The sequence below is a fragment of the Alternaria conjuncta genome, assembly GCF_024043145.1.
Source record: "Alternaria conjuncta strain BMP 0040 chromosome Unknown scaffold_5, whole genome shotgun sequence".
Lineage (NCBI taxonomy): Eukaryota > Fungi > Ascomycota > Dothideomycetes > Pleosporales > Pleosporaceae > Alternaria > Alternaria conjuncta.
The window spans coordinates 883,093-908,096 of record NW_026250094.1 but is presented as its reverse complement, the minus strand read 5'-3'; the positions used below and the strand labels follow the sequence as shown (position 1 = coordinate 908,096).

General features: G+C 52.2%; 6 protein-coding genes across 6 annotated transcripts; 4 read left to right on the top strand and 2 right to left on the bottom strand.

Annotated features, from left to right (window-relative positions):
- Positions 1–574: 574 nt before the first annotated feature.
- Positions 575–2,267, top strand: J4E85_003956 (uncharacterized protein; the record flags this gene model as incomplete). Its single annotated transcript, XM_051468219.1, has 4 exons — positions 575–656; positions 705–1,245; positions 1,292–2,178; positions 2,236–2,267. 4 exons carry the CDS (start codon positions 575–577, stop codon positions 2,265–2,267), a joined length of 1,542 nt encoding a protein of 513 aa, XP_051327811.1.
- Positions 2,268–8,096: 5,829 nt separating this feature from the next.
- On the bottom strand, positions 8,097–9,506 carry J4E85_003955 (uncharacterized protein; the record flags this gene model as incomplete). Its single annotated transcript, XM_051468218.1, has 5 exons — positions 8,097–8,376; positions 8,677–8,716; positions 8,767–8,853; positions 8,906–9,356; positions 9,408–9,506. 5 exons carry the CDS (start codon positions 9,504–9,506, stop codon positions 8,097–8,099), a joined length of 957 nt encoding a protein of 318 aa, XP_051327810.1.
- A 610-nt stretch (positions 9,507–10,116) lies between these two features.
- Positions 10,117–11,858, top strand: J4E85_003954 (uncharacterized protein; the record flags this gene model as incomplete). The annotated part of the gene is made up of 3 exons (XM_051468217.1): positions 10,117–10,233; positions 10,283–10,767; positions 10,826–11,858. The coding sequence occupies 3 exons, from the start codon at positions 10,117–10,119 to the stop codon at positions 11,856–11,858; spliced, it is 1,635 nt and encodes a 544-aa protein (XP_051327809.1).
- A 325-nt stretch (positions 11,859–12,183) lies between these two features.
- J4E85_003953 (uncharacterized protein) lies at positions 12,184–13,124 on the top strand (the record flags this gene model as incomplete). Its single annotated transcript, XM_051468216.1, has 3 exons — positions 12,184–12,224; positions 12,277–12,406; positions 12,465–13,124. The coding sequence occupies 3 exons, from the start codon at positions 12,184–12,186 to the stop codon at positions 13,122–13,124; spliced, it is 831 nt and encodes a 276-aa protein (XP_051327808.1).
- A 282-nt stretch (positions 13,125–13,406) lies between these two features.
- J4E85_003952 (uncharacterized protein) lies at positions 13,407–15,193 on the bottom strand (the record flags this gene model as incomplete). Its single annotated transcript, XM_051468215.1, has 2 exons — positions 13,407–14,642; positions 14,828–15,193. The coding sequence occupies 2 exons, from the start codon at positions 15,191–15,193 to the stop codon at positions 13,407–13,409; spliced, it is 1,602 nt and encodes a 533-aa protein (XP_051327807.1).
- Positions 15,194–16,047: 854 nt separating this feature from the next.
- J4E85_003951 (uncharacterized protein) lies at positions 16,048–24,077 on the top strand (the record flags this gene model as incomplete). Its single annotated transcript, XM_051468214.1, has 4 exons — positions 16,048–18,712; positions 18,758–19,651; positions 19,699–23,987; positions 24,045–24,077. 4 exons carry the CDS (start codon positions 16,048–16,050, stop codon positions 24,075–24,077), a joined length of 7,881 nt encoding a protein of 2,626 aa, XP_051327806.1.
- Positions 24,078–25,004: the final 927 nt, after the last annotated feature.

The window sequence follows — 25,004 nt, the reverse complement described above, 5'->3', positions numbered from 1 at the left end:
TAGAGGCACGTCTTGGCCGCTGTTGTCCGCATTGGACATTTGTGTCTGCAAAAAGCAACGAGGATGTCTTGAGGGTACACTGCGTTTTGCTATAATAGACTGGTTAACACGCGAAAAGGTGTGTTCTAAGCGCGCGGTGAAATGTGGAGAACGCGGTCAGGTTCCGGACGCCCCTGGACTGTTGCCTCCCAGAAGGCGCTAGGGCCACCCCGATGAGTGCCCGCATCGAGGACCAGCAATCGACTGCTGGACGCCATCTCTCACTTCCTGTGACTCCTTCCCTTCTGCGCTGCTGACCAATACGCTGCTGTTTCCGACCACCTGTACCGCCACTCACCACACGCGCCTCAGGCCTTGTCTCGTCTTTGCACGTCGCTCCTTTCGCCGCCGCCTGTCAAGCCCGCGTTCCGTCATCAGGCGGGACTCCTCCATCATCACGCCGTCCACCACCCTTCGCAAGCGGAAGGCCGACGAGGCAGACAACTACCTCAGCCCCGCCGAGGAATACCCCCATAAGAAGACCAATCACCCTGTTGTTACTCTACCAGCCACGCCCGCAACCGACGCCGGCAAGATGGACTCGGACGACGACTTCAACAGCTCCATGAGCGGCGATGACTTTGACGACCAGGACAGCGACCTGGACCTGGAAGAGGGTGCGCATCCCCCAGCTGCCACTGAAGACACGTGCTAACACTGCCTAGACTCCGACTTTGACATGGACCAAGATGACGTCGGCTTTGAATCACAAGACAAGGACATCAAGCCCACGAAGCAGGCCTTCGAGGTAGACTTCAAAGTCTTCGACCCCGCCCAGATCCAAGCACAGCAAGACAAGCAGGTCGACGAAGTCTCGAGCATCCTCGGCCAGCCACCCGAAGCCGCCGCCATCCTCCTGCGGCACCTGCGATGGAACAAGGAGCGCCTGATCGACCAATACATGGAGAAGACAGACGAGGTCCTAGAGCTAGCGGGTCTGGGCCAGGACTCTACCACCAATCCGCCCAAAATAGAGACGATACCAGGCTTCGTCTGCGACATCTGTTGCGACGACGACGCGAACCTGCGGAGCTTCGCCATGAAGTGCGGACACCGGTTTTGCTTAGATTGCTACAGGCAGTACCTCGGCACCAAGATCCAAGACGAGGGAGAGGCTGCCCGCATACGCTGTCCCGGAGAAGGCTGCACTCGCATAGTCGACTCAAAATCGCTAGACCTTCTCGTTACGGCAGATCTCCAAGACAGGTACGTGATGATCGCTCTACTTTCCTCAGCCTGCTAACAGTCGTAGATACCACACCCTCCTCACGCGAACCTACGTCGACGATAAAGAGAATCTCAAATGGTGCCCGGCGCCTGACTGCAAGTACGCCGTGGAATGTCCTGTAAAGAGCAAGGACCTTACCAAGATCGTACCGACAGTACACTGCGAGTGCGGACACGACTTCTGCTTTGGATGTACACTGAACAACCACCAGCCTGCACCTTGCGCGCTGGTGAAGAAGTGGGTCAAGAAATGCGAGGACGACTCAGAGACCGCCAACTGGATATCAGCCAACACGAAGGAATGCCCGAACTGTAACTCCACAATCGAGAAGAACGGAGGGTGCAACCACATGACGTGCAGGAAGTGTCGCAATGAGTTCTGCTGGATGTGCATGGGCAAGTGGTCGGAGCACGGCACGAGCTGGTACAACTGCAATCGCTTCGAAGAGAAGAGCGGATCTGAAGCGCGCGATGCGCAGGCTAAGTCCCGGCAGTCGCTCGAACGATACCTCCATTACTACAATCGCTTTGCGAACCACGAACAATCGGCGAAGCTCGACAAGGACCTTTATCTTAAGACGGAGAAGAAGATGCAACAGCTACAAAACTCATCAGGCATGTCGTGGATTGAGGTGCAGTTCCTTGACCAGGCTTCACATGCGCTTCAACAATGCCGACAGGTGCTTAAGTGGACCTACGCCTTTGCCTACTACCTCGCCCGCAACAACCTAACGGAGATCTTCGAGGACAACCAGAAGGATCTGGAAATGGCCGTCGAGAACCTCAGCGAGATGTTCGAAAAGCCTATTGATCAGTTGAAAGACCTCAAGGTCGACATCCTTGACAAGACTTCATACTGCACCAAGCGGAGGATCATCGTCCTCAACGACACAGCGGAGAACCTGAAGCTCGGTATGTAGTCCACACGCCTCCATGCACTCCTCCCTGAACTACTGCTAACATCAACAGGCACATGGAAATTCAACGTAGACCTAGTCTAGAAGCCTCCCAAACCTCGATCACGACTGCCCCTACTCACGTTTACGAGTACCACAAATACTCTTGGACTGAGAACACGGGTATGGCAGTATTAAGGATCGCTGTCAGGAGGTCTGCGCACGAAGTGTAATGGGCTCACCTTATACAAGGGAAAAACTGAACACCTAGGAGCCTACGTTGCCGTTAGGCCACTAGCTTCGCAAGGTTTTATCTTAATGTAGGCTCTAGGGTGTTCAGTTTTTCCCTTAAATAGGGTGGGCTAGCAAAGAAGATGAAGTTTCACGCTGTTTTTACGTTGCATGGTCGGTTCCACTGGCGCTTGGAGAGAGGTATGGCATTGTTTGCATGGCGTTGATCAATCTGTGGTAATCAGCGGTTCAGCGGGCTAGGCTTAGCATTTTATCTTCTTTTATGTTCGACATTTCCACATACTCGACGCAGGTTCAGAGAAGATATCGAATTAGACGTTCAAATTTCAGTGTTGCTGTTGCTCTGGCGTCGTAATGGAGTGCTGTTTGATATTCGAAGATTGTCAGTGGCTCTCGCTTCTATGGGTCCTTCCACAACCAGAAGATGGTAACCTGATTATGCTGTGCAAGGGAGGGCAAACATTTCCGCTTCTTTTCTTCCATTCTCCATCGTCTCACATACGTGCGCAAATTCTAATCCAAATCCAACTTCTACCACGACCCAGACGCCGACATCGTCGCCGCCGAGGTCGACATTTTCGTCGCGAGCGACGTGAGTACCTCCCGGCCCCCCTATGATCACCCACCCAGCACTAACAAAATATGCGTATAGCTGATAATGACAACGCAAAATACCCATAGCCAGTTCCTGGAACTTCCGGCCGAACTGCGACTGATGATATACTCCTACGCTCTCACCAACTCAGTACCGGTACTGGCTACTGTCATCAGCATCAACACTGACGGCGGCTCTATTCAAGTTCCCAAACTCTACGCACAAGGGGAGTATCACACGCGGTACACTCTAGAGACCCCCCAAATTCCAAAAGCCGAGTTCAACCAGCTCCGATACGTCTGTCGACTTTTGTGTCAAGAGACGAGGGGCTTGAGCCTGCGGTACAACGAATTGGTTTTCATGAAAGAGCCAGTAACGACAACACCGGCACAAGCAATATGCGCGAGGTTTTTAGAGGCCATTCCTGCCAGTGCACAAGCGAGAATTCGACAGATTACGGTCATCGCGGACACAGTGACGCCCAGGCCGTTGGAACACGCTTCGATCACTAGGGATTGTTGGTACGGTATCGGGCAGCTGCTCACGGGCGGCGAATACCCTATCATACACTCATTCTGTCGCGCCAACCCAACTGCGAAAGTCGTGCTCCGCTATGACACTAGGCGTATAAACAAGTTCGGACACGAAAAGCCTCTTATGGTAGGCACCAGATACGCGCTGCTTCACGCTAGCCTACGCTTCTTCTTGCGTGGCTCTTCGGCTGTTGAGGCAGGGTTGCTCCAGGCAATGACAGGGGGTTCAAGTCATCCTCAACATCACTATCCCTACGGATTGTGGAGAAAGATACATATTGCCGAGTGGGCAACCGCTACATGTATGATACCAGCGATAAAAACGACTCCGGATGCTGAGAAGATCTTCAAGGGGGCGCTATTGGACAATTTCAGAGTCACGATTTCTAGATGGTATCGTGTGCCGAGTCCGATTTGGGTGATGAAGGATGAGTGGTATGCGGCCGCGAGGCGGGAGTTTGAAGAGGGGTGTTAGACGCGTTGGAGAAGTGGAAATGGAAGAAGAAGGGTCATATGGTGCACGATATTAGCTACGGGCAAGATATAGCTTCATTTCCACCCCAAACTCTCCAAGCACCAGACCACCGATATGAAAAGTCCATCATCATCTTCCATAACCCTCGTCTCAGCGCCTTCCTCAATTTCCTCATTTCATCCCCCCTACCACTCATTATCCTCACCAAACCAATACCCTCCAGGCATGTTCACACCCCATCCGGGTTGGCCGAATGAATACGGATCACCCAAGCTAGCATGCATACGCGTTCCGCGGTTAGAGTTAACGCGCGGTCTCCTCCGTAGCTCCGTTGAGTAAGGAGGGCTCACACTGCGGTAGTCGCCGGGGTGGTGTCCGCGACGTGCCTCTTCGTGGCGGTTACGTGGAGGGGAGATGCCGCGCCTGTATGCGTAGGGGTTGTGTTGGGCCCATTCTTCGGGGGTGAAGCGGGGGTACATGGTTGGTTTTGATGGGGATTTGAGCTGGGGTGAATTTACTGGGTGGTGGTGCTTTGGTGCTTCGTGCTGTGGTAATTGGATAAGAGATGTAGTGGATAAATGAGTTGGCTTTGTTGATGCGGTTCTGGTGGAGGGTGTCGATGTGCTTTTATACGTGGGTGGCATGATGAATGCATGGAAGATTGTGACCGGAGCATGAGGTGTTACGACGATATTGGGTGAGTTGGCGGATCTCAGGACAGCGATGCGCTGGCTCGGAGTGATGGGTCGTGATATTTCTGAGGGGAGGTAAACATTTGAGCCATTCAATGCAAATTTACTCTGGACGAACGTCTATTGAAAGACACTGTTATTGATGTGCGTAGGGAATAGCCGTAACCGACGGTCAGAAAGCCAAGATATTGCTGGAATCCTTGGAATGTCTCAACCGCCTTTGATACACTTTTTGTAGCTATGAGAGACATCTCGACTGCAAGAACTTCTATTGAAGGTCGGTGGCGATACGAATGCTGCAGTATGCGCGCCTATGATTAGACTAGCCGTCCGAGGTCCTCACCATGCCCAGGTGTGGTCCATTGTGGAAAGTGCCCACCGTTGTTATTACGAAAAACTCGACATCTATAGCGTTTCCGTGAGCCTTTATTAGCTATCACTACGTAGTCGTCTTGCACATGCTTGATCTGACATTATTTGACATTGCATTGCCCGAACATGAAGATTGTTCTTTCTTAGAGTCCCGAGTCTAGCCAGACTCCTAAATCAAGCCCGTATGACCTAAGTTTTGGGATGGTATCAATTAACTCACTCAGAGTAAATTGACTGTATGTTGGACGCGTCATGTATAGAGCGGTCTGGGTTAAAATGGTGATGATCAGGAATAGCCAAATGAATAGGACGATGCGACAACCCCTAGTTGACCCAATGTGTAGAGCGAGAATCAACTCCAACGGTAAAGAGATAAGGAAGATGCCATTTCGTGGCAGAGATGTTGCACTGAATAGCGTCGCCTGGATACAGGCAACCATGGCAAGGATTGAAAGCTTGTGGCTCTCAACCCATACCCTGATATCCCATTGTCGAGTTTTCTTGTTTTGGAGGACGAGTGGCGCAGCGTAGGAGATGGATCCTCCACGCAAGTCTTTCTCGATGCGTCGACGCAGCTTAGCTTCGGTAACCGTAAGGACTTCATCACCTTCCTCGCTTACGAGTCCAGTCGTTTGTTCTCGCATGGTAGATGCAAGTTCTAATACAGCCTTGTATTCTCCTGCAACGTTTTCTTTCTCTCGCCCTCGTTTTTGCATGACCATGTAGGCTCTGAGCCACATGATGTAGAGCCCTGAAGTCCAGACTATCATGAGGATTACCATGATGAATAATTGAACATAAGAAAACCCCCACTTATAGTCCTGCACGAGTTAGTCGGAAGAAGGGGGCTTCGCGTAAGATGACTTACCGATACAGCTTGACACATTCCATTGTTCCGCATGTAGTCATAATGGTACGTTCTGTTGTTATATGCCCATAATAGTGACGACTTATTGGAAGTTACACTGAATGCTTGCTCTGTATGATAGACACCATTGCCCTCTTGCAGAGAGGGAGCTGAGATGTTCAGGACAGGAGGTAGTAAATTGATGCCCGCGAAAGTCGAGTTCGTAAGATTTTCGCCGTTCAGACCGTAGTCTGCAGTATCTTCTCGTATATCAGCAACATACGTGCTCCTTTAGGTAGCTTAGCTTACATCTAGACACATTGTACAGCAAATCGCAGACTCCAGGAGTACTGCTGTCAACCCCGGTAGCTCCGTAGCAGAAGTTAAAGTTCGAGCTGATTGTCTCAGGTGAAGAAATCACTGGCTGATTACCAGGAAAATCTACTCGAGCCCAGTCAGATTCCGAAAGCTCCTCAATACCATGATTTCATTACCTATGTTTCGGGCAGTGCTTGATGTGACACCATGGTCGCCATCCAGCTGCACGCGCCAACCGTCATGTATAACGAAGTAGGCGAAGGCGAAGGAGCTGAAGCGAATGTAATCGCCTTCGGTGGTGTTAACAAATGCTTCAATGTTCGCGCTGTAACCAGTCATTGCACTGGCGAGGGTCGGATACATAAATGTCAATACCATGGTATACACCATGAAGACCATGGCTATCCTGGAATGCAAGCCGTGACGTGTCACAAAATCTCGAATCGTATAGATGATAGCAAGGAAAAAGCCGCCGCTTGGTAAGAAGATTGTCCGATATGTTCCGAACGTAACTGGTGTAAGTTCCATGGATGTCGTCACGTATTTGGCGAAGACGCGCCACGATATATACGCGATGAGCGCCTGACCACCACGTCCTAGTAGCTTGAGGGTAGTTAGCTCTCACGTTTTTGGACCATACACTTAGCTGCCTGGCCTGGGGTATGGCGGCACTCACGATATCCCAGCTGATGTCTATAGCTTTCACTTGTGTGAAAGTCATATGACCCCATCCCAAATTAATCTGAAAAAAGCTCGAGCTGCTCAGATATCGAAAACGTGATGGATCCACTGTGAAGGCACCATCGGGCAAACAAGCGTCTAGTTCAACGGGGGCCTTGGAAGTGAGATATGACAACCATGCCAAACAAAGTAACAACGTGACCATTCCAACTACGAAAAGTAGCCACGGTCCAAGCCAGCGCCATTGTTTACGAATGTCTCCAGCTGCTTGCCGATGACTTTCGCAGCAGGTCGTCCAAAAGCGTGATATTCCTATGCAGAGCGTGGACCCGATGTTTGAGGGGTTTAGTACCATTGTAGAAGCGGAAAGATGAGTACTCGCCTTTCGCGAAAAAGTATATGCAGGATTGTGCATCCGATGTAGGTGTAAGACTGTCAATAGCACTGGGAACCAGGGCCTTGATAAAGTCATAGATAAAACAAGACCGCGCGTTTCTTCATGCACATCATCTGTAGGCAGACCGGGCGTAGTGCTTAGACGTCCTTCTGCTGACTGCAGCACCGCCTCGTTGGTCGCACTGGGGCCCATTGCCCAACGTTTTCGGTCAGATAACGGTTTACGCAAGTCTTGTGCATCGGCAGATGACGATCCTTAGGGACAGGATATTGCTTGCGCTTTTGTGTCCGGTTCTATCCATCGCAGCGGCTGCGGTAGTGGTGGTGGTGATGGTTATTATTGGAGTGGTGAGCTGTGCATCGCGTGCAGCACAGATGTTGGTTGAGGGGCAGTGGGCTGTGGCACTCCGCCACCACATGTACAGATGGCATACAGCCTTACCGGGTTATTTATTGAACGTGCACGCATAGCAGTGTGTCTATATTGCTGTGAACACTGGTGACCTCCCGTCGCACATGTGCAGTTGAACGCGACTTTGAGGCACTGGAGGAAGGTAGCAGTGGGATGACGCTGTCGCGCCAACGCTAACATCCTCAAATCGGCCCTTCAAGGGCGAAGTCACCACGAACGCCATGGCGTAGACCTCAACACATAATCATTGATTACATCTCGAACAACTCCAAAGGCGACTGGTAGTGAGTACCTAAATACAGTCTGACAACTTTATTGATGCGCGACAGACGTGCCTTCCGCTTCCAACCACCATCGCTCATCAAGCAAAGGTCATCTCTGGCTTATGTCTTGCCACTTCTGCCTTCCGGATGTTGTGGTAGTCCATATCCTCAAAATCAGACGTCGTGTTTACTGACACCAGCGGATCATCTTGCGATGCAGGTGGACTTTGCCTCTTACCACCCCAGATGAATGTTCTGACAGTATTCAATGTTCCTCCTAGCGGTCTCTGGGTGGCGATCCTCGGCGCGCTTGGATCCTCGTGCTTGTCATGGAGCGCGTCGCTTCGCTGGGGACTCCGCCCGCTGCTTCTTGAGGATCTGGAGAGCCTTAGCACCGACAGTATACGGTGCCCAAATCGCTGGAGTACACTATCCTGCTTTCGTCGGTCGTCATCGACAGGGTTGGTGATAAAGACTCCGCGGATAACAATGACGGACGCCATTATGAGCGCGACGCAGGATTCGACCATAAACCAATACGCAGCCCACACGGGTGCAGTTCCGAATGCCGCCGCTGTTGTTTCGGTCAACGAGCCAACGACCCGTATCAATGCGCAAACAACCATTACTGCCGAGAGACCCATCAAGGCCACGATTGATAATTTCCGAGAAAACGACATCATCGACTGGTTTACGACGACAATGGGAACGGTAACGACTAGAAATCATGAGCCTGTGAACCGGGGTAATGAAGTTTCTAGCACTTACTGAGAATATCGCCTATGATGTCAAGGACGCCAACGATGACATTGCCCGCGACACTTCTCTTATGCATCTGGGCATCGCCGCATTTAGCTGTATAAACTCAGTACTTTGGATCTTAATAAAGGACAAAACATTGACTGACCTGCGTCTGCACCAAAGTGTGCACATATGACGACAAAGTTAACTACGGCATAGATCCAAGCAATGACAAGAAAGCCTGCGGTGATCCAGAAAAATCGTACGACCCTGACCGACAGTCCAAGGGTCAGGCCATGGAAGAAGTACATGAAAGCAAATTTGACTAGATATATGGAATTCCATCCGAAGATGGAGAATATGAACGCCCACTTGGGGATGTCCAAGATCGCAGGAATGTCCTCTCGGAACGGGATTGTCTTCCTTTGGTTTATGGCTTCGACGAGATAGAAAGGATTAAGAGCCTTGTGGACGCAGGCGAACGCTACTGTTAAGCACAGCGACGACACCAAGACGAGTCCATCGTCCCATCGTATTTTTCGACCTCCAAAGATGCGAATCGCGAAGCGCACGAATACGGAAAGAATGGCAAGTCCAAAAAGGAGTCCAGTTGAGATCTGAGGTATTTGTCAGTATTGAAAATATCGGCCAGCACGGGGAGTGCATACCACGAATGGCACCTTGTCGATTCTACCAGCATGTTCGATGGCGTACTGTCTGCCAGGCACGTATTGCGCGGGTGGCAGCTTCGATGGATCAATCGACATGACTGGAAAGATGCTTTGGTAGGATGAGATCTCGGTGAGAAGACTGAACGATATAGCTACAGAACTTCAGGCGGGACGTCGAGACATAATAAGCACATCTTGCGATGTGGGATCACAGGCGACTGCATAGAGGCTTGGGGCTGAGAAAACTTGGAAATAGTAATTGCATTCAGAACAGATAATTGCCTGCTCATCTCTTGCGCTAATCATTGGAGTCGCGGCTTCGTGTGCTGGATGGTGGTGACAGCCCGGAGCTGTTGCGTGTGGGGGCTATGACCGGTCGGCGTCGGGTAATGAAGCACGAATCACAACATCCCCAAGAAACCGACGACTCGGTAGCATGTTATTAACCGGCATGGGTAAAATCATTTCAGCTGTCGGGGTGCATGGCATTGTAGTACAAGACTGCGGTGTTTGTGCTATAGATAGTGCTGACATGCATGTGGCCCAAATAGGGCTAGCGCCCTACCCGTGCCGCCCCCAAGGCTACTTCCTCGTGCGCCTTGCACCTTCGGCGGCATTTCAACATCAACACTCGCGAAATCGAGCTCATCTACTCGTGCTTTTGTGCCGCCCTCGGCAATCTTTGTTGCACGAAACGTGAGTAAGCATGACGCGGGTCAGCATGCCAGCCGTTATGGCTGTTGCCGCCGGAGCCTTGGTCATGTTTGTAGCCAGCTTAATGGCTAATCGGCAACACATCAAGAGGCTACAAAAGTCAGGTGCAGTAAGTCGACTCTTCGATATACCGCGGACGTACTTCTAACAATAGCCAGCCTATGCCAAAACACCATCCTCTGTTCGGTCATCTCATCGTGTTGAAAGAAACCATTCAAGACCTGCCTCGCAACACTGTAATGCATGTGGTAGTACGGCGGATAGCAGAGTCGTTCCCCGGCGGCGTCTTTTATCTCAACCTATGGCCTTTCAACGCTCCTCTCATGGTGGTCGCAAACCCTCATGTTGCATCGCAAGTAGAAGCTGCTTTCCTCAACAAGCCGCCCAACATAAATGCTACCTTGGAGGTCATCAATGGTGGTCCGTCTCTACTGACAATGGAGGGAAGCACGTGGAAGAAATGGCGAGCGCTCTTTAATCCAGGATTCGCTGCTGGCTACATCACAGGACTTTCACCTGCGATCGCCGAGGAAGTCTCAACTTTCTGCAAACTTCTCCAAGAACGCGCAAAGAAAGATGAAGTCTTTCCTTTGGAGGAGTATACTCTTCGGCTAACATTCGACATTATTGCACGTGTTACCCTGTAAGTTCACCATTCAGTACGTTTGCAACATGGGGCAACTACTGAACATCGGACACAGTGGCTCACGTCTATACTACCAAACCCAAGGAAGCGCGCTCGCAGATTGTCTCCGAAGACAAGTCTACTGGACATCGTTCGGCACAACATTCAACCCGTTCCGTCGCTATCTCAGTCCTCGCCCATTTGTTCAAAAGTACAACAATTACCGTATGAACCGATACCTCGATGAGGAAATTGACAAGCGCTTTGAAGAGTTGGCCAGCTCCCGCAAAGACTCATCTGGTGTTTCTCGTAAACAGTCGAGATCTATCATTGCGTTGGCCATGGACAAGTATCTCGAAGATGTAGAAGACAAAGATGAGATATCCGAATCGGTCTTCAAGCAGCTCGCGAAACCTCAACTTCGGTTGTTCCTTTACGCTGGTCATGATACTACGAGTAGTACACTACTTTACAGCTACATACTCCTCTCGCGTCACCCGGAGGCCTTATCTAAAGTCCGTGCAGAACATGACAAGGTGTTCGGGTCCGACTTCTCGCTGGACACCATCACTCGGACTATCACGGACGACCCCTCACTACTAAACCAGCTACCTTATACCTTGGCTGTCATCAAAGAGGTTCTACGTATCTTCCCTCCCGCCGGCAGCATGCGCGATGGCCGTCCAGATGTCTTCCTATCAGATGAGCAGGGCCAACAATACCCAACAGACGGCTGTAACATCTGGACCCTCACCTTAGCTTTACATCATAACCCCGAAGTATTTGTGCAGCCTGAAGATTTTATTCCTGATCGCTGGCTAGTCGATCCTGAAGACCCATTGTACCCGAAGAAAGCTTCGTGGAGAGCTTTTGAGTGGGGTCCCCGTGCATGCATCGGGCAGACGCTTGCGCAGTTGGAACTCAAAATTGCTTTGGTCATGACTGTGAGGATGTTTGATATTACTCCGGCGTATGAGGAGTGGGATGTACTGCATCCAAGGAAGGGTATCAAGACTGTTGATGGAAATCGGGCGTATCAGGCTGAGATGGGTGGGGGTGGAGCTCACCCGGTAGATGGGTTGCCAGTCAGGGTCACGTTACGAGCGTGAGTGAAGTCCATGAGAACGGGAAGAAGGAAGACTGTCGTCCGTGAAAAGTTACATGTTGGCTAGGTACTAGGAGTCGCTGCATCGAAAAGATGCATGCTGCATTCTATAATTACTCAATACAGGGTACAGATGTTCACGGCTGGCTTCGGCCAGCGTCTGGATTTCGTACCCTCGGATTGGAATCTTCACCTTCACTTTCACTCTCGGAACCGTCCTAGTCTAACGTCTGTGCTCTGCTCTCGCTAGGGTTTTCTCTTGCACATATTTCCGCAAGCATAGCGACACACAGTCGACCGAATATCAATTCGCACTCAATGACAACAATATGGACAACGCCCGCGACGAGCTTCTGACTCGTACAAAAGCGTGAGTAGATTCTCATCAGCAACGGCTTTGTTTTGCTAATGTGCGCTCTTAGTTTACTCTCATCAGGCGATTACTCGGATCTTGTCATCACCTGCGGTTCAGATGTTTACAACGTGCACAAAGCCGTTGTGTGCCCTCAGTCGTCGTTCTTCAAAAGGGCTGTGAGGTTCGCTGTCGGCAAGGTACGTCCGGCCAGAAGCATATACAAAGACGTTCATCTGCTAACTAGCTCTTATGCAGGAAGCCGCAGAGGGGAAAGTCGACTTGCCCGAGGACGATCCGCACGTAGTGAAGCTTCTCGTCCAGTACTTCTACGAATGCGAGTATAGCCCAGAGCTGAACGAGTTGATTCGAACTTTTGAGTCTGCCAAGATGCCTATCACGAATCGACAACCTGGCTACCACTACCTATTTCCTCATACTTGTGAGCCTGGTTGCCCACCTCCTCATCATAGCGTGTGTCAGCACCATACTTGCGTGGGCGAGACTTGTAAGGAGAAATGCGTCAACTTCATTTGCAAGCAATGCATCAAGACTCAACTATCCGAAGGCGACGCAGCTCAACTTCTTCTGCACGCGATGATGTATGAGGTGGCGGACAAGTACGATGTTCCTGGATTGTCAGTGCTGGCGAAGGAGAAGTTCGCCCGCTCGTGTGAAGCTTGTTGGGATACCGAAGGTTTCGTCACGGCCGCTGAGCATGCCCTCACTACGACGCCCGACAGTGATACCGGATTACGAGAGTCACTCTATCAGACTGTCGTAGGGAACATCGAGCTGCTCAACAAACCAGCCATCGCAACGTTGCTCTCTGAGCATGCCGCCTTCGCACACGGTGTTCTCAGACGCCTAGCGGAGGAGAAAGCAGGCTTGAAGGCGATGGCCAAGACGGCCTCCTGAATGGGTCAGTGGTCGTAAACGACCCTACTCGCAAGGAGGCAGGCAGGCACACATGGCAAACAAGAGGGGAAATTGGTGGAGGAAAGATAGATCCATTCCAGATATCTAATCTACCTCACATTGCGTTCCATATCAAGAGTAACGTACAGTACATCAACTTGTGTCCAATGAGATGGGAGACACATGCTCCATGTAGAAAACCAGACGCCGATACCGAACCCATCCCATTCCATATATCAGTAGACCCTCTTGGGTCATATTAACGATCATATCATGTCACATTTACTGGCTAGCGACGCGCTCCTTAACCTTCTCGAACATAGACTCCATCTCCTCGGCGATGAAGTCCTCGATCTCTTGCTCAAGGTGCTGGAGCTTGCCTCCGGCGCGGTGAGCGGTGCGGCTGGCAGACTCCTTAGCGCTCTCGAAGTCACCCTCGATCTCGGAGAGAGAAGGGATGGTGATGGTGAACTCGGACTCCTCCTCCTTCTCGGCAGCCTTCTTGACAGAGTAGCCACCCTTCTCAACAATCTCGGTGTAGTTGGAAGAGCCACCACCGTTCCAGGCGAGGACGTTCTTGGTGTTGCTTGGGACATCAGAGAGAGCACCGACGGTGGCGACGGAGATGAGGTTCTCCTTGAGCTTCTTGGGGGTGATGTCGGCGACAGCGTAGGCAGAGTCCTTGCTTGGCTGGAGAGACAGCATGTAGGCGAGGAGACCAGCAATGTGGGGAGAGGCCATTGAGGTTCCAGAGATGGTGTTGGTGGCGTGCTCAGAGCCGATCCAGGTGGAGAGGATGTTGAGACCAGGGGCGAAGATGTCGTTGCACTTTCCGTAGTTGGAGAAGTAGGCACGCTCATCGAGGAGAGTGGAGGCACCGACGGTGACGGCCTTCTCAGCAGCAGCTGGGGAGTAGTTGCAGGAGTCGGCGTTGTCGTTACCGGCAGCGACAGCAAAGTGGATACCAGCGTCAACGGCAGCGTTGACAGCGAGGTCGAGGGTGGTGGACTTGCCACCTCCCAAGCTCATGTTGGCGGCGCTTCCCTTGAAGCCCTTCTTCTTGCCGTCCTTAGCGGCCTTGACGGTCTCAGAGTGAGACTTAGCAGCGTACTCAACACCCTTGACGACGTCGGACATGGTGCCGGAGCCGTTGGAGCGGAGGACCTTGACGGCGTAGACGTGCGCCTTCTTAGCGACACCGTACTTCTTACCGGCGACAGTGCCGGAGCAGTGGGTGCCGTGGCCGTTGCCATCCTCGTCGGCATCGCCGTTGGGGATGGTCTTGCCCCACTTAGCACGACCCTCAAAGTCAACGTGCTTGGTGTTTGTGCCGGTGTCGATGACGTAAACGTCAACGCCCTCACCACCGTCGGCGGCGTAAAGGTACTTGTTCCAGGTGCCGAAGCTCAGGGAGTCGCGGTGCGAGATACGGGCGAGACCCCATGGGGAGTTCTTCTCGACTTCAGGTTCGTCGTGGCCGAGGGTGTGGACCTCTGAGTCGCGCTCGATGTAGTCGACCTATCAAGGTGTTAGCGCCAAGTCTTATGCAGGTACAAGTACCTAGATGGCGTCACGTGTGCTGATGCGGAGCCGGAGCTGCCTTGCGGAGATAAGGCCGCCTAGGCAGCGCTCACTCTAGGCCACCAAGGCGCTGACGCCATCTGGGATGATGCAAGCTGGTAACAGCTGGGGATGGAACTTACATCGGGGTGGTTCCTGATGGCCTCGATGGTCTCGTCGTCGAAGTGGCCAGAGTAGCCCTTCATGCCGGCCATCTCGTAAACGTGCTTGAGACCATCGAAGACCTCAGTGGTAACGGGGAACTGCGAGGAGCGCTTTCGCAGCTCCATGCGCTCCTCGTTGTTCTTGGTGTGGATGCTCTGGACCCAGTCGTGGTGCTTGGAGGCATCCTTGACGTGCTTCTTGAAGACGACCATGTAGCTGTTGGGCACCTCCTTGGCAGAGGTCGACGACAGCACTGGGGCGGCGTTCTTGTGAATGGTCTCTACGTTGAAGGTAGGCGACGCGGCGGCCAAAGCCGGTAGCGCGAAGACCAGGCTGTACTTCATGATGGCGGAGCTCGCACAGCGAGAACTAGAAACACAAGGGTAAAGGGGTGCAAGAAGCGTGATAGATGAAGGAAGGGGTGATGGGAGGGAGGAGAGTGTTGTGGAGGAGAGATGGGGATGCAGCTGGGGTAGCTCTGGCGATGGAGCTTCTTATCAGGACCTCGGTGCATGGCCCGGGCGCGCTAGGTGGATGACGCATGACCTATCCGCGCCCGCGCGAGTGAGGCTGGGGTGAGCTAGCGCACGCGCCATGAGTATCAGATGAATGATACACGGTTGGTATCAGGACACCCGAGTGCCCTGGGATGCAGACTGATTGTAGAGGCTGGCTGTGTTGGTGGAGCGTGGCTTCACATATGGGTTACTGGGAGCCAACGTTGGTCTGACATGTACTGAGGTAGTTATCGATATGCCAGCCACACCTGGGCAATGCGTGCTCACGTGAGAGGCAATAGTCAGGAGCGCACCATGCGGCCCGCGTGAGACAGAACGCGTGTTTATCATAACTATGTTGGTAGGCGATATGCACAGCTCTTAGTGCTGGCGCATTGTTTATCAGTACCTTGCTTTGCGGCGACTTGACGTTGCTCGGCGCGTGCAGCGTGGGAGCCTGGCTGAGCTCTGGACTGACAGGGATCAGCTTCGATGACCAGCTTAGCAGCAACCACGACGAGCGCGGAGCCCGCCCGCCGTAATCAGCCCTCATTGTGCGCCCGCCCACCACCAAACGACACGACTAGTATTCCCCGCAAGTCGAGGTCTCATGTGCGGGCTTGGGGCTCGGGAGATATGAAGGTGCTACCCGCGCAGCCATCACCTCCGCCCAAATTCCGCCGCAGCGGTCTCGCCTGAACATGGCGACGACGCGGCCGCACAGGTCCTCCACGGCCGCCTCACGACTGCCGCCGATGAATAACCAGATAGCCGAACTCCGAAGCCTAGCGGATGAATTGATCAGGGCCTCCGAGACCACACCACCGACCTCCGACGTCCTCCACAACCAGAGCAACGCCCTCCGCCGCATGCGCCAGCTGCTGATCGAGTCCAACGACCAAACCCATACCAAAGACGCGTTCCGCCATGTCCGCGGCTTCGAGACCCTCCTCATTACCCTGCGCTCGCTCTCTGGCTTCTACAAACCCGCCGAGCTGCCCACGCCCGACCGCATCGACTTCTTCGAGGTGATCAAGGGAACACTCGATGTCCTGTCAGACGCGCTGAACGAGCATGCCGGTAACAGGCGCTTCTTCGCCAAGCGTGTCGAGCACGGCGGCTGGAGTGCTTTGGAACAAGCCCTGGCCAGCACTGGCATTTTTGGCGGACAGTCGCAGAGCAAGCGTGACGATGCCGGCCAGGAGCAGCTTTTCGGCACCCTGTTCGCCTTTGCCTTGGGCGAGGAGACCATGACACGCATCTTCAGGGATATCGATAAGAAGGTCGAAATCGCGCAACCCAAGCAGGACGAGGATGTAGCGGCCAGCGGCGACTCGCAGCCTACTGAGATCGTAGTCTCTAGCCCGCGGTCCGTGTACAGCGATACCGATCTCGATCTCGACCCACTACGCAGCCAGGTACGGGCTATATTCAGCGGCAATGAGATACTGCAGGATCCAGACATCATTCCAACCATCTTCCACTTCTGGCGGGGTCTTTCTGGTGAAGATGCCCCGGGCACGCGCTCCAAGGCTCTTTCCATATCGGTGCTGCTTGCCATCCTGGAAATCACTTCTATCTCATCTTACAACAAAGCTGCGCTGCATGTCACTGGCGTCTTGAGCAGTGTCCTACCCCTGCTCTTTGAGAACAAGTGCGCTCCTACAGAAGCTAGCCTCTTGCAAGAGCTGGCCGACGACCTTATTCAGTACGGCATCAACAAGCTGGACGATGCATACTACCTCTTCCGCAAAGCAGCGTCTTCTGAATCAGCTGCTGAGTTTCTCTTGCGTGGTATGCGCTCATCCCGCGACCCGCCCTTCATACAATTCGATCTGTCTTTGCATGGCTTCAGCGCTGTTGAACTTCCGGACATTGGCCGTCCATTCCCACCCATGTCCCCAGGAGGCGGATATACATTTGCTGCTTGGGTAAGGGTCGACAGGTTCGACGCCGACTGCCATACCACTCTCTTCGGCGCATACGACGATACACAAACGTGTTTCCTCATGGCATACCTGGAAAGAGATACGCGTTGCTTTATCCTGCAGACTTACATGGGTCATTCTACTGGTGTCATACCCAGTGTCAGATTCAAGAAAGCTCCTCGTTTCGAAGCAGGCCGCTGGTACCACATCGCTGTGGTTCATCGGAGAGCCAAGACTATCGGTATCGGCGCTGCTAAGGCATCTCTTTTCGTCGATGGTGAGTTCACCGAGACTATGAAAGCCCACTACCCTTCGCATCCTCCGTTACTGGATAGCAGCCAGGATAGCTTTGCCTCCATGTCTTCTAGCGTGTCCAAACACCACATACTCGCGTTCTTGGGAACACCACGGAACTTGGCGCCTCGGCTGGGTAGAAACGTCATTGCCTCCAAGCTCTCAGTCGCCTCCTTCCATCTATTCTCTGAACCGCTGTCAGATGAGCTGATCGCTGTATATCATAAACTTGGTCCGCGTTATTGTGGAAACTTCCAAGATAGGCTCGGGTCGTTTCAGACCTACCGTACCTCTGCTGAGCTTCATGTTCACAACGAGATATTACATCCTGGGAGAGAGGAACGATCCGACATCGTAGCAGCTATTCGGGCCAATGCAAGCCATCTCATGCCTGAATCGAAGATAATACTGAGCTTCTCTCCCAGTTCCGTAATGGACGACGATGACAGAAATGCCATCGATGAATCTCAACTAATCCGATCACTATCACGCGAATCAGCTAAAACTCTGCATAAGTATACCAGACTTCATAGTACTCCGATCATCATCAATGCTGCCGTACCTTCGGTCAATGATGCACTGTCTCAGCCACGAGGATTTGGACGTCTGTCTGGTGACCCTGTCGTTGTCGTTCCACAATCACTCGACGATGCCATTTGGCGCATTGGTGGGTGTGTGGCTGTCGGCTTGAAGCTGGTGCAATCTGCCCAGACTTTAGACAGCATGCTTCGCTCTGTCAACATTCTGCTTGAAGCTGTTGGGGGCAATTGGCGCAATTGTGAGGCCATGGAGCAGCGCAACGGGTTTGCTGTCTTGGCTGAGGTCCTGCGCCAGAAGATTGGATTCGCCATGGGGGGATTGGTGCCGCGCAACCCCTCCTCATTAGATGTGACACCAGAAGACTGCGAAGACTTTGTTATGCAGCTCTTGCGAATCATCCTCCGATTCGTTGGATACGATGAGAACGAGCCAACCGAGTCACTCATCATCAACCCACTTGCGTATAGAGTACTTCTGGTTGATCTGGAAATCTGGCGTAGAGCTACCTCGCTGGAAACGCAGAAGCTGTATTACTTGCAATTTGCGCACTTTGCAAAGGGCAGCAAGCACCATCACTACAACGCTAAGCGATTCCATAGGATACGTAAGTATGCCGACATGGCGAGTCAACTTTAGCTGACCATTACAGGTGTTGTCAAGCGTCTCACAGATGCTCTCAAAGGTGAAAACTTCACTCCATCAACGTTCAAGCTGTTTCTCGCCGCCTTCAAAGCGCTACTTATCATCAACTTCAACGGGGAAAATGCGAGATCGCTATCTCTTTTCGTCACATATGCGCTGCACGACAGCCGCGCATCATATGCGAAACGAGCACTGCGACCGAAAGCGAGCATTGCTCGTCTTCGCAAAGGTACACCACCAACATTGACACCAGAGTCTACACCACGCTCGAACAGCCCGGCACAAAGCGGCGGCAGTTCGCCACCACTATCCCTACCCGATTTGGGCATCGCCATCCTCACTCTTCTGGCGGAACTTCTCTGCGATCCTCAGAATCCGCACGAAATCGTTCGTTTTGCGAAAAATGTCACTGGAAAGTGGCTGCTCTATCTCCTTGCCGAACCTGAACAGCGAGTCGTTGTTCTTGGGGCAAAGATCTTAGCTCGACTGTTAGTGATCAATGGTTCGCACTACGTCAAGAAGTTTGGGGACAAGACAGGAGGCTTCATCTTGATGAAGAACAGGCTGCGCCACTGGTGGAATACACCAGGCATCTGGACTATCTGCTTCGCGATCCTTTTTGGTCGCGATGTCGCAACCATTGACTTCGAGCGCGACTTTGACGTCTTCAATCTGGTCGACATTTTTATCGCGCATTCACCCCAGTCTCAGCTCAGAATTTGGTACCCTGAAATATTCCCAGTAATCACCGCGATGTTGGAGACTGGCCTGCGAGCGATAGTTCGCGACCGAGACCTCGCCCGAGCTGATGATAGCACACCAAAGCAAGAGACTGGCCAAGGCACAGTCACTCGAGGGCGTCGTAGAACAATGTCGCTAAATGCCAAGCAGCCAACAGTTGGTGAGTTAAGTTCGGCCACTATGTAACAACCATGCTAATGATTCTAGATACTCGGGCTCCTCAGACAGATCGACTGAATGACTTTGCCGTTGTTCTGAACTCTGCTATCCAGTTTCTGTCTGAGCTACATTCACGATCGGAAGGGTTTCGCGACTACACTCACTCTTCCAATTATGTCCAAGAACTGCTCTTCGTCCTCTATCCAGTCATTGTCACATCTGATAGTGTTAGCGCTGAGACGGAATTACTTTCAAGAGGGTCCGCACTGACCTTCGAGGGCCAAGACGTTGTGATCCGACCACTTTCCCGAGCTAACGGGCATGAAGCGCCTGTGGTTCGCACGACCAACGTTGACGTATCACCTTCGCCTGCGTCTCGACGCGTGTTACCTTTCCGCAGAGCGTCATCATTTGTGCTCGTCTCTGCGGATAAGAAGAAGGCCGCTCAGCAACCTTCTCTCAACCCAATACTATCACCAAAGTACGCTGCTCCCTTGGCATTAAAGGTTGGTAGCTCCGTGGTGGAAGCGACTTTGGAAGTTGTTCTCGACGTGTTCAAGGATCAGATATTCACACGCAAAGAGTTTCCTGGCTTAGGTCTCTTCCTCAAGACGCCTCCCGGCTTTCAAGAACATCAAGCATACTTCGAGTCATACATTCTTCGGCAAACGCTTTCGTCCGTCAAGAACGCGCTCCAGTTTGATCAGCAATTATTGCACGAACCGCGCGTTCTCCTCAATCTGCAACGCTTTGTGATCCACGTGTCCGAAGCAGTCTTCGAGGGATGGTTTCTTGAAGGCGCAGAGTCCTTGCTCGACTTCGCTGGCTTCCTCCTTGAGTATCTCGAACGTCCGGATATTGCGACTATCAAGTCCGTCAGACTGTGCACGCAGCCTATCTCATCAATTCGTAACACCTTCTTGAGAGTTGCTCTGCTTCGTTTGGCGGAGTCTGATGAGTCAGAAAGTGGTGCAACTACCACGGCAGTTATCGAGAAGATGATGTATTGGCAGCCTATCATTCTTTCTTCTGTCAACAACGAAACATTTTCGTTGAAGATGATCTGCTATCTTCTCTACACACAGCTGTCGTCTGAACACACGGACGTGCGTCTTGCGGCGGCGAACTTCTGGAGGTCGCTCATGGTGCAAAAACCTCACGAAACATCTATGATCTTGGCCGATGCCATCCATGGCGACACGAAAGATCTCTACGATGGCTTTCAGAAGCTTGTCGAACTTGATAATGAAACATTCCTAGAGTGGCTCGATAAGAACAAGACCGAGATGGATAAATTCTTCTATGGCTCAATGACTAAATCATGGGAAGACTTTGCGCAAAGCCAAAACAAGAAGACCGAAGAGACTTCCCAGAAGCGAATCGCCAAGCGCAAGGAGAAGCTGAAGCAGTGGCAATCTGATGAGCTTGCCGCGGACAATGTCTGGAATCACCATGAAAACTCCACAAACCACTGGAGATCCAACATACACGCTTCTGAACGCATCAAGCACCAGCGCGTCCTTCAAGACCAGCAGGATAATGCTACTTACATGGCAACAGTTTTGGCCAAGCTTGATCACCAACTGAAAGGCCCATGTGGTCTGTTCGAAGACAGTCCACCTGCCAGATGGCGGCTCGACGAAACCGAGGGCCGCGATCGAAAGCGTCTACGCATCGTTGTCGACAACACTAGCAGAGAGCAGTCGTATCAACCCAAACGCAAAGACACAGATCCACGAGAGCGACCCAGGTTGGATACCACTGTGCCAGCAATTTCGGCGAAGGAAGCTGTTGGTGCCACACCTGTCAAGGCGCGATCGACTAGGTCTGCCTCTTCCGTGAGTGCATCGGGTGATCAAACGGAAGAACCAGAATCTGCTAGCGACGACGACTTTGAGATGGTCGAAGCTATGTATGAAGATGAGGATGGCTTCGAAGACAAGAACCGCAAGGTAATGCGGAGCCTTAACCGCGGCGATCAGGTGCAATACGTTTGCAACATCTCTCGGGTGGTCGGACTAGAAGCAATAGAGGGCCTGCTCATCGTAGGAAAAGATTGTCTCTACTTGCTGGACGACTTCTTCCAAAGGTCGGACGGCGAGATCGTACGCGTGTGGCAGGCGCCGCCCGATGAGCGCGACCCCTACGTTCAAGTCATAGCTGGAAAAGAAGCTGTCACTACCCGTCGCCCACCACCCAGGAGCCAAGAAGATGCAGTGAGAAATTGGAAGTGGACTGAGGTTATCAGTATTTCCAAGCGGCGCTTCCTTCACCGCGATGTTGGAATCGAAGTCTTCTTTGATGATGGCCGTAGCTACCTTCTCACAGCTGTCTCTGCCCAGGCTCGAAATGACATCCACTCTCGGGTCCTACAACGAGCTTCGCATGTCGCGAATCCGGACAAGCATGCCAACTCTGAGATATCCTGGCGCCTTGATTCCCTGCGCAATCCGGAAGAAGCACCACAGACGTTTGGATCGCGCTTCGCATCAGCATTTGGTTCTGCTTCCGCTCATCCGGCGACCAAGAAATGGCTGAAAGGAGAGATGTCCAACTTCCATTACCTGATGTTCGTCAATACACTCGCTGGAAGGACGTTCAACGATCTGACCCAGTACCCGGTCTTCCCGTGGGTGTTGTCTAACTACCACAGCGAAGAATTGGATTTGAGCGACCCGAGCAACTTTCGAGACCTCCGCAAACCTATTGGTATTCAGGATCCTAAGCAAGAGCACCTCATCAGAGAGAGATTTAGCTCGTTTGCAGAGATGGGAGACGCTAGTCACGCCTTCCACTACGGAACTCATTATTCGTCCGCCATGACCGTCGCGTCGTATCTGATGCGACTTCAACCCTTCAGCGCGGCCTTCTTCCTCATTCAGGGTGGCACATGGGATCACGCTGACCGAATGTTCTACTCGATCCAAAATGTCTGGGACTCGGTGTCCGCGAAGAATATGGCCGACGTACGCGAGCTTACCCCAGAGTTCTACTTTCTCCCTGACTTCTTGACCAACGTTAATGGGTACAACTTCGGTTTGCGATCCGATGGCTCGAAGATAGATAACGTCCAATTACCTCCGTGGGCCAAGGGCGATCCAGCCATCTTCATAGCCAAACAGCGTGAGGCTTTGGAAAGTCCCTACGTCAGCCAGAACCTGCATCATTGGATCGACCTCATCTTCGGTTACAAGCAGCGAGGCGAAGCGGCAATCGAGGCAGCAAATGTATTCCACTACATGACATACCAGGGTGCAATCGATCTCGATTCGATTACTGACGAGAAGGAGCGCGCACAGAAGATTAGTGTTATCAACAATTTTGGACAGACGCCTCCACAGGTTTTCCAGCGACCGCACCCACAGAAAGAAAACGTCACGAAACCCACCAAGCTCGACACGTCTGCGGAGAGCTTACATCGGGTTCCCGGCACGCTATTGGAGTCTAACGATCGCATCTCATCTCTCAACTACATCAGCAAGAGCGACAAGCTCCTTTGCTCAGCACCATTTCGGCATAACATACCTCCGCATCACGATCGTTACATGGAGTGGGGTTTCACGGACGGCAGCGTGCGCTTCTATGATTCACATTCCAAGAAGCTCATCGGGCTGTTCGAGCATTTACACTCTGGCCAGCTGACAACTTCCCTCTTCGTTGACGGTAGAACCCTCATCACTGCAGGAACAGATTGTACACTCGCGATTTGGAACATGAGCAAAGCTGAAAGAGGCCACATCGACCTGCAGAACGCCACAACGCTATTCGGCCACAAGTCATCCGTCATCACACTCGCCGCAAGCCGTGCCTTCTCTGCATTCCTATCCGCATCTCTCGACGGACGTGTTTTCCTCTGGGACTTGAACCGAAATGAGTTCGTTCGCGAGCTCGATCTTGGTCCACGGCAGAAGCGCAACCCAGTACCAATCCAAGCGGCCAGGATCAACAGTGTCACAGGACACATTGTACTCGCTTGCGGAAGCCGACTCATCGTCACAACACTCAACGGCGCAGTGCTGCTTGACGAGGATATCTGCGACAGTGAAGACGACGCAGATAGCATCACGGCTGTCGCTGTGTATGAGGGTGTGGGCAATGAGTGGTGTGAGCGCGAGCTCATCTTCACTGGACATCGTAGGGGTGTCGTCAAAATCTTCCATCTAACGCCAACACCCCCGACCATCACCACTCCAACCTCAGTACCCAGCAAATGGTCTGCGAACCTCATCAATGTGCTCAATCACAGTGATCCAACGTCTCCCTCGTCTGCGGCACCCATCACGTGTATATTGCCGATGCCTCACCATGTCTATACCGGCGATGAGGAGGGCAGAGTGGTAAGTCAAGAACCTTTTCATCCTTCGTACGCACATTCCGCTAACGTCTCTCTGCAGTACGAATGGGATTGCGTGCACCGACATCATTGATCCTCAATAAGCAAACTCACGAACATGTGAGTAAGTGGCTTTTGGTATAGACATGGCACGGTGTTTTGGATGCTTTTCGCATTGGCGTAAATAGCTTGATCTGTGGCATTGAAAGGTGTATTGCGGATACTGAATAGACAAAGTTTTCGATACATCCTCTTACCAGTGTCGATGCAACGCAGTCTCGTTCCATCCAACACACCATCTTGAGTCTAGCGGAACCATTTACGGCTTTCGGATAAAATCTCCGTTCGCTAGCCTGATGATTGATCAAATGATGCAGGTGCAGAGGCAGTACGCGTGTTGCGTTCGCTGGCGTGTCGTTTTGGTCTTGTGATCGTGCTTACCTGGCGTTTGCTTGGCGCGTTGCCTGTTTGGCTAGGGGAATCCGTGTACTTGCATTGCTGGCGACCTGATCTCCCGTGCATTACATTTCTGACTAAATAAACCTACGTGGCTGGCGAGATCATGATGTTGAACGCCTAGTATTTTGGGGTATCGAATCTAGTACCATGTTGTTGGTGCATCTGTTGCTAGACAGTCGCCATATCCGGTGTGCCTTATCAGTGATTGGCAGGGACTTCGATTCTAAAAGCGCAGGGATTATTCAGCACACGGGTGCTTGTGATGACGTATCTGTGCATGTTCATGGAAAAGCCATTATCCCGTCTTGACATACGTTGGTGCGTGTATGTTGGGTGTGAAGGGTTCAATGTTGAGGGCTCGTTGCAATGACGCCAAGTCATGCCAAGTCCTGGAGTATCACACTCTAGTTGAGCCGCAAACACTATAAGGGTCTCGTGCCCCTTCTAGATCACTGGAAATAAGCCAAATATCGTCTGCTTTGAGAGTTGGCCTTCCTTAATTGCGGGGTTCAGAGAAAGGGTACACATGAGCTAGGCCCGCAAACAGCTAGCTCGTGGGGGA